The sequence below is a fragment of the Mastomys coucha genome, unplaced genomic scaffold (assembly GCF_008632895.1).
Source record: "Mastomys coucha isolate ucsf_1 unplaced genomic scaffold, UCSF_Mcou_1 pScaffold6, whole genome shotgun sequence".
Lineage (NCBI taxonomy): Eukaryota > Metazoa > Chordata > Mammalia > Rodentia > Muridae > Mastomys > Mastomys coucha.
In genome coordinates, this window is record NW_022196912.1 from 77,055,490 (window position 1) to 77,065,137 (window position 9,648).

The window sequence follows — 9,648 nt, forward strand, 5'->3', positions numbered from 1 at the left end:
ATATTTCTTTCTCTGCCATTCGAGATTCCTTTGGTGTGAACTCTCTGTTTAGGTATAGTGCCATTTTTTAATTGGGTTGTTTGGTTTCTTGGTGGTTAGCTTCTGGAGTTCTATTTTGGTTATTATCCCCCTATAGGATGTGAGGTTAGGAAAGATTTTTTCCCAACCTATAGTTTGCGGATTTGTCTTGTTGCCTATGTCTTTTGCCTTTCAGGAGCTTTCCAGTTTCATGAGGCCCTATTTATCAATTCTTGGTCTTAGAGCATGCACCATTGGAGTTATATTTAAGAAATTTCTCTCTGTGTCAATAATTTTGAGGCTCTTTCCCACTCTCTCTTCTATTAGATTCAGTGTATTTGGTTTTATGTTGAGGTCCTTGATCTACTTGGATGTGAGCTTTGTGTAAACTGACAAATATGGGTCTCTTTTCATTTTTCTAAATAGAGACAATCAGTTAGACCAGCTCCATTTATTGAAGATGCTTTCTTTTTCCATTGTTTAATTTTGGCTTCTTTGTCAAAGATCAAGTGTTCTTAAGTGTATGGTTTTTTTTCCTTCTGGTTCTTCACTTGTATTGCATTTATCAACCTGTCTGTCTCTGTACCAACACCATGCAGTTTTTATCCCTATTGCTCTGTAATACAGTTTGAGGTAAGAGATGTTGATTTCCCTGGAAGTTCTTGTTAAAAATTACTTTTGCTATTCTGGGATTTTTGCTTTTCCAGATGAATTTGAGAATTGCTCTTTCCATGTCATTGAAGAATTATGTTGGGATTTTGATGGGGATTGTGTTGAATCTTGTTGACTGCTTTTGGTAGGATGGCCATTTTTACCATGTTAATTCTTCCAGTACATGAGCATTGGAGATCTCTCCACTCTCTGAGATCTTTCTGATTTCTTTCTTGAGAGACTTGAAGTTCTTGCCATACAGATCTTTCACTTGCTTGGCTAGTTTTATTATTTGTGACTATTGTGAAAGGTGTTGTTTTCCTTATATTTTTTTTTTGTTTGTTTGCTTTTCGAGACAGGATTTCTCGGTATAGCTCTGGCTGTCCTGGAGATCACTTTGTAGACCAGGCTGGCCTCGAACTCAGAAATCCGCCTGCCTCTGCCTCACAAGTGCTGGGATTAAAGGCGTGTGCCACCAACGCCCGGCATTTTCCTTATTTCTTTTTCTGCCCATTTATCATTTGTATAAAGGAAGGGTACTGATTTATTTGAGTTAATTCTATATAGCCACTTTGCTGAAGTTGTTTATTAGCTGTAGAAGGTCTCTGGTAGAACTTTTGGGATTGCTTATATACACTATCATATCATCGGCAAATAGTGATAACAAATTCTTCTTTGCCAATTTGTATCCCTGTCTCTTTTCCATAGTTCTCTGGCTTCTCCCTTCCCCATCCTCCTTTCCTTTCTCCTCTACTCTTCCCATTTTTCTATTGATCTTCCTGTCTTTTTATTTGACTTTTAAAAGTTCATTCATTGTTGGAGTTTGGTCATCCAAACGTCCTGAACCTTAAGGTAGCTTATGTAAGAAATTAGGTGCAGGTGATTGCTATATCAGAAACACTTCAAAGTCATACTCAGTGTTATAGGGAAGATTGAAGTAGAATAGTGAGTACCCAAGACTATTCAAATTGCCAAGTACCAGTTCCTGAATACATTCCAAGGGCATTATGCATCACTGTGACTCTTTTGTTTCATTATTCAAAGCAGAATTTAGAGGTTAGCCTTTCTCCTTACTTTGAGGATTCTCTGTATTGCTAGAGAAGATAAAATTTTGTCAGAGTGATGGATTCATAAAACTTTTAATAATGACTTTTCACCACACTGAATTTGGTGCTCTTTATAGAAAATCTGAACATGTGACTAAAACAAAATATAAATATGTGTCAGCCACTATCTATATCCTCATACATATAGCAATCCATAACTTCATGTAGTTTATATTTTACTTTGAGTGAGTGAGAAAAGTTTGGAATATGTCAATCTTCAAAATTCTTGATATGACTTTTTAAAATGCTTATAAGAAACAAAATTAATTCTTTAATGCCATAACAATATTTCATAAGCAGTTTTTCACTTTTGTGCATTCTATAATATTACCAAGAAAATTCATACCCAAAAGTGGAAAATGTTTATTATACCAGTGTTAAGATCTCATTCACTCACTAGCCAGTTCTCTTTCCATTTATATATAAATTTTAAAGCTGTGTATGACATCCTTGTAGGTATTCTTCAAACATTCAAGTTATTTTAGTTATTTCAGGCCCATCATTCCCACAGGATAAAGGTCAATGCTCTTCTGATCAAGCTATGGCCCAACTCTTTCTCACATGTCTCTTTTGAGTGTAAGTGATCTTTTGTGTGTGGATGAAGGGCCCCAGAGAAGACGCTAGCCTTTGAGCACGGAACTACAATGAGGGGCAGACTCAAGGCTTCCACCTGAAGCATCTATTAAGGGGAATTTTTATCACACACAGAGTGCTTGAAACAGAATTTTATTTCTCAGAATGTATTATTCTGTTTGTTTTGTATTGTTTTGATATTTTTCTCTTTAAAGACCTCAATCCTAAATAAATATGGAAATACACAGATTCAGAAATATTTCAATGAATTACATACAATTATTAGGTGATAAAATTCTAATAATATAATTACACAAAGATGACTTAAAGTCAGGAGCATGGAGTCATTCATAAGTTTTGTGATAATAACCATGGCAATTTGGATAATTAACAAATATTTGAATCCTTAAGTGTAACCCAGTAAAACAAAGGATGCTCATGTTATGTTAGGAAGAGACAGTGTATACAGAAGTTAGCAGATCTCTTTACACTGTTTCCGAGATGTTGTCAGTGATAACTTGAAGAACGTATAGACTCAAAACTGTAAGAATATGTATGCTTTCTCTGTGTTTGTGTGTGCATGCACTTACAGGAAGCATGGGGTAGTCTTTACTAGCTTATAGAAGCCTTCAAATACATGTTAATAATTTACAAGTTTGTCCTCTTTCTTACATTATATTATCAAATAAGGTAGTTATAAATTCAGATTTTTGTTATAACTTCTCTACTAATGGACTTTAAGAAGTAAAAAGAGTTGTTCTAAAGAAGCTAATAATTTCTTATACTTTCTGTATAAAGGATATGAAACATAAATGAGTTTGATAATTAGATTTGCATCTATCCTTTGTTATAACCAAACTATAAAAATAATCCAGATTTAAGATATGACTGTGTGCTCTGTGCATTTTATATAAGGGATATTTTACCTAGAGTCAGCTGTTCCTCTAAGTGAGAATAATCAGTATGCAGCTTAGATTTTTAAATAGGCTGTGCTTCCTGTATAAATTCTCTTAACAAGCATACATATTAGTGTCTATGTGTGTCTGTGTGACTGAACATGTGAATGATGCACAAATTTTTGTGTGTGTTTGTCTCTGAGTTTGTCTGTGTGATTGCCCATATATATTAGCTATGACATTTCTCTGTGTATGTAATTGTACATGTCCATTAGCCATACTCTCTGTCTCTCTCTCTCTGTCTCTGTCTCTGTCTCTCTCTGTCTGTCTTTCTCTCTCTGTGTGTGTATGTGTTTGTGTTTGTCCATGTGCATAAGCAATAATATTCTTTTTTTATAATACTCATTTTTATTGTTATAATATTTTATAAATTTTAAGGAATATGACAAAAAAAGATATTGTAGGTATTGAAGAGGAGGGTCTCTGGGAGGAGTTGGGGTACAAAAGGGAAACAAGAATGTGATTTAATTCTATTTACTTAAAATACGTTTTTAAATGTTAACAACTTCAGACAAATTGAAATCATATAACTTTTCTCATCATAATGCAATAAAAGTTAAAGGAAATAAAAAAATAAATCAATATGGCTGCTATGAACAAAGTGGAGCATGTGTCCTTATTAGATGTTGGAGCATCTTCTGGGCATATACCCAGGAGTTATATTGCTGGTTCATCAGTTAGTACTGTGTCCAATTTTCTGAGGGTCTGCAGGACTGATTTCCAGAGTGATTGGACCAGCTTGCAATCCCACCAGCAATGGAGGAGTGTTCCTCTTTCTCCACATCCTTGCCAGCATCTGCTGTCACCTGAGTTTTTGACCTTAGCCATTCTGACTGGTGTGAGGTGGAAAATCAGGGTCATTTTGATTTGCATTTCCCTGATGACTAAGGATGTCGAACATTTCTTTTTTTTTTCTTTTTTTTTCTTTTTTTTTTATTAGATATTTTCTTTATTTACATGTAAATTTCTCCTTTCCCAGTTTTCCCTCCAAAAAACAAAGAAACAAACTAAAACAACAAAAACAAACCGCTGTTGCCTCCCCCCTCCCCATGCCTGCCAAACGCAGATGTAGAAGCCATAGTATTCTTCTGACTGTTAGAGAACAGCTTGCAGAAGTCAATCCCTCAAGCAGAGTCTAAGTATTAAAGCCAGGTCACCAGGCTTGCTGGCTTGAGCATTTACCTGCTAGGTTATATCACTTTGCTTTTCTTTCTTTGTCAAGATTGGAACTTACAGAAATATCCTAAATCCATGAGAAGTTTTCAGCCATCCTGGAAAAAAACTATAATCACAGTTTGAACTTTAAATATTTTTAGGAAATGATTTTTTATTTTATTTTTATTTTTATTTTTTTATTTACATGTCATACAACATCTCCTTTCCCAGGTTTCCCTCCAAAAATAAAATAAAATAAAACAAAAACAAAAGCAAACCCCTGTTCCTTCCCCTCTCCCCCTGCTCACCACCCCACCCTCTCCTGCTTAATGGCTCTGGCATTCCGCTACACTGTGGCATAGAACCTTCATGGGGCCAAGGGCCTCTCCTCCCACTGATGACTCACTTGGCCATCCTCTGCTATACTTAGTTTTGTCCCAATTCATCTTTCAATTAACCATGCAGTATCTTCTAGTGAATTATTTTTATTCACATTTTCTGTATTTGATTTGTGAGTGAAGAACTAATTAGTGGAAATGAACAATATTCTTCATTAAAAACACAACCAAGTCTCATGAAAGTTTAATGTTACAGATATCACTGCAGCATATAAAGAGTAGAGATCATAAAAGTTTGGGAAATGCTGAAGAATTCTGATAGAAGATGTCTTTTTTTTTTTTTCTAAAAAGCAGCAGAGGCATATATTATAACAAATGGCATGGATCAATGAACACAAAGAATTTTACCTAGAGGGTGTTGGGGAAAATCAAATAAGAGCAAATTCTGGCCTACAATTTTGGTTTGACTCAAGTAAATATGTAGGCTTTATGTACCTAGATTTGCTTTTGAAATGAATGGCTATTATTACACGCTTGCTAACTTCGACATGATCAGATAGTATCTTCCCTATGGATGTGGGTGTCTGTGTCTGTCCTTTCCCTTGAGCAGGGAGGCTTCTGCCTGAGTTTCTCAGCTCAGCAGCTTTAGTATTTCAACACTACCATCTTACTGATTTGTGTTTTCTTCTTTTCCTTTCTCTGATTGCAGAGGCTGGAGTCCATATGAAGAGCACCACTTCTCTCTCTCCTGAGAACAGTTGCCCCTGATATTTTTACTGGATATAATTTGAAAATGTTTCAGTTCACAGCGTGGATTGTTGAACTGCTTGTCCCAGAAGGAATTGCTCATGGGAGCCAAAGCAACAATGTCTCTGATGCAGTGAAACTGGCTCCCTCCCAACATGGTTCATCCCCTTTTAAAACCAAATTTTTTTCTTCTGATCTACAAATATTTTTTTTAATAAAGGAAAGAGAACAAGCCTTCATTGGCATCAAGTTCTGTATCAAACCATCCTACATTGCCATCCATGATTTAACAGACTGTAGATTCTTGAATAATCTATATCACTTTAACAAATAAATGTTTTACTATGACACAATTTGCACATTGCCTTATTTTTGGACTACCTTTTGCTTCAAGACTAAATGGTGGTGTGAGTTTTTATATGAAATAATATGTTTTAATAATCAAGTTCTTTTATACCTATGGAGTAAAAATCTTTAAGAATTTCAGATTGCTCAACAGAATAATTTTTTCTTTAGGGTTGTGCCTATGTCTATAGCAGAGAAGAACAACTATTTAAACTCATTTATAGCAGCTGCACATTTCAAGTAAGATGCAAAGTATTCAGGACTCTGCCTCCTGAGTGATCATCAGAGGATGAGCAGTTTGGAGAATATGTAGATCAGCTTTGGCTTTCCTAAAGAACAAAGAAAATAGTAAAATTTAATAACTTGGTCAGGATCTTTTCTCCATAATTTCAAATTTTCAGAGTAAGTGAAAAAAGAACTCATATCTTGTTAACACCAGAATATAGAGAAATGTACTATCTTTGAAGCTTATAATGTATAAAGCCACACTCAGATGGTATCCAACCTCAGCATTTAAGAATATATATTAGACTGAAGCATCAGGAACAGTTTCTGTTCTTCTTATTCTAAATTGTCATAATTATTTGAGTAAAATTTAAAGCTGCATAAGACCTATCTTAGTTTGGCATGAGATATAAGTTTAATGAACTATAAGTAGCATTTGTTTTTAATAGTGAAGTTAGTTTTTTTTTCAAATTTAGCAGTTCCTAATTGTTTTTCTCCACATTGAAAAGAGCAGCCTGATACACTAGACAAAAACACTTGCACACTTTCAAGGCATTATAAATGTGTGCTTGAAATGGAAGTCATTTGCTTGAGTTGGACTAATGGTTATGATTTCTGATATGGGAATTTGTTTCATCCTCTGTTGACAAGTTTGATACCTTTGGAAAATGGTGTGTGTGTGTGTGTGTGTTTATGTGTGTGTGTACAAATGTTTATGTTAAAGAAATGGATATACACTAAACAATGAATACTAGAATAGATTTCTTCTATCATATTTCTTTTCTCTTCAATGTGCAAATTGTTTTTCTATATCACAGTCTAGAGCAGTATTTCAAGGCTTGTTTTGGAGATGGTAACACTTTTGCCCCTACTCCATTCTTGCTTTTGTTGTTGGTGATACCTACTGTTTTCAGCTGGGTTTGTCATCTATTTTTTTTAAGGAAAACCATCATAATTTCCTTTTCTATAGAGTATACTTTTAATGTATTAGAATGAAATTATTTAATTTCTTACTCTACATCTCCAACAATAAACAAAGGTATTACATTTGCAGCATATTCAGTCATGTATTAAGTAAGCTATCATGTTTACATAAAAATAAATATTATCATGAAGAATCTCCATATATGATTCTCCAGGTAAGCAATAAGGAATAATTGTGTGCAATGGTGTACATGGATACATTTTAAAAATTTAATATGTTTTATGAATATATTTTGTACATATGTATGTGTGCATGATTTATGGATATGCATATGCTATGGTGTGCATGTGGAGTTGAAGGGACAAATTCTATGAACAGGTTTTCTCCTTCTATTATATCTTCTATATTGGGGATTGAACTCAGATCATCAGAGTTGGTGGCAGCCACCTTTATTCTATTAGTTATTTCACTGGATCCAAACACTCCAATATTAAGGATATGAAAGAGAACACAAATAATCTAGTAAGATTAATTGTAATCCACAATGTTCTATAGAAATGTAACAAAATAATTCAAAGATGAATGGGGAAAATACATTTAATTCATTGTGTTATGATTCAAGTGCATAAATAATCTAATGAGTGCCAGCAAATGTCAACTATAGAATTAGTGAGCACACACAGAAATCATTTCAATGTTTTCATTTCTAGGTAATTTTTCAATTGTGTTACACATGTGTATGCTCACAGAAGCTCTTAGTCACCATCTTCCACAGCATTTTATAAAACATAGCAAGACCATGATAGGAATTAAGAAAAGGAGTGTTTTGTGTGCTATACATGCAAAGTTTATAAACTGTTGGGCAAACTAGAAACTAATGTTCAAAGTTAAAGTCTAAAACTTTTATAACTATAATCTGGAGAACTGAGAAAGACTAATGAAGTATAATTTGGTCAAAAATAATAACAAATAAAAGTGAAGTAATTTTAATTATTACTTTTAGTTTACTTTATAGTAATTTTGATTTTCAATTTAATATAAAAATATACACAACTTATGTATAATGATTTGAAACTGGTTATTTTTCCAAATATACTTGACTACTAAGATTGTTTCAGTTTTATGTTTTATGTTCCTTTTGGTTCATTTAAGATATTTTTTTACTTTTATTTAAAATATATAAGTCTTAGCACTTTTAAGATTTTTCTGTTGAAATATCATATTTAAAATATATGGAAACATTGACTACCTTAGGGCCACAAAATCTTTAAATTCAGTTAGAGCCAAAAGTCTCCAATAAAGTAAAGTTCATTTCCACATGCAAGTATTGCTTTTAAAGAAGGCTTTTACTGTGGAAAGCATCATTAACACAATAAATGACGTGTTTGACTAATTCAATGTATATCAGTAGTGTTAACTGCACTCAAAATTTTGTGCTTATTCTATTCATGTAGCTAATTTCTCCATTCCTATCTAGTTCTTGCTCAATTCTGCAAACTTTACTCACTGTGAATTTTTAATGTTGATATTTCATGTAAGCAAGATAATGTAATATTTGTCTTTTGTACCTAGCTTATCCCAATTACCAAATTTAAAGTTACTTCACATTGAAGCATAAATAACAGTAATATCATTAATCATTTGTTTTAATCATTAATTTTTATGGACACATATTTTTCAATCATGGCTACTGTTAATTATGTCAAACTGTATAAAGTTGTCCAAATATGATTTGATTCTCAGTTTTCAATTCTTTGCATTTTTGTTTAGATGATGAGCCACTAGGTTATGTGGTAATTTTTGTTGTGATTCTTCTTTCCCTTTTAAATATGATTTTTAAATAAATTGCTGCATTGATGTCCATTACACCTACATCTGTTTACTTTCCATGAAGCAATATTTGGGACTTGTTTGACCATATTTGTAATTTTCAAATAGGTCTAAGTCACAATCAGAAGATATTTAACTATGAGGGTACATTTGGAGACATATTCCATTAGATGAATTTTTATTGTAATAATGTCAAAATGCATAATAAAAAAAATAAGATGGGTACCATGTTACTACACAATGTAACCTTAGTGGTTCATTGGCACACACACTATCATATCGTTTTAAATGCTTGTACTAATTGGATGTTTCTCTTGAATTTGACTTGCATTTCCTAGATGTCTCATGGTGTTGATTGCTATTCAGTGTATTTACTGGACCCTTAATAACTTCCCTGGTGAACTGTCCAGTCTAATATTTTGCCATCTTTAAATTAGTTTGTCTATTTTTAGGCATGTGTGTTTGTGTTCTATTTGAGGTGGTGTTTATATATCTGGTATTGGATTTATAATTTTCAAAATTTTTCCCATATTCTGGAATGTCTTACCATTCTCTTTTATAGAAACTTTTTACTATATTCATTTCTTTGTGTAATGTGTGTGTACACATTCCACAAGATGTGTTGAGGTCAAACAAAAAGTTTGGAGTCAGTTTTTCCCTTTTACTATATAGGTTATAGATATTAAATTGATGTCACCAGGATTTGCCTTTATTTAAACTACATTTTATATATATAGATATAGATTATATATATTTCCACATAACACATATATGTATAT

General features: G+C 33.1%; 1 protein-coding gene across 2 annotated transcripts in view; it reads left to right on the top strand.

The window, feature by feature from the left end:
* The window catches only part of Lrfn5 (leucine rich repeat and fibronectin type III domain containing 5), a 297,221-nt gene extending 291,324 nt beyond the window's left edge, over positions 1-5,897 (top strand). For both annotated transcript variants that reach the window (XM_031357363.1, XM_031357361.1), the window contains one exon: positions 5,507-5,897. In XM_031357363.1, coding sequence (XP_031213223.1) covers positions 5,507-5,565 — 59 coding nt within the window. In that variant the 3' untranslated portion in view covers positions 5,566-5,897. The remainder of the gene's footprint in view (positions 1-5,506) is intronic.
* Positions 5,898-9,648: the final 3,751 nt, after the last annotated feature.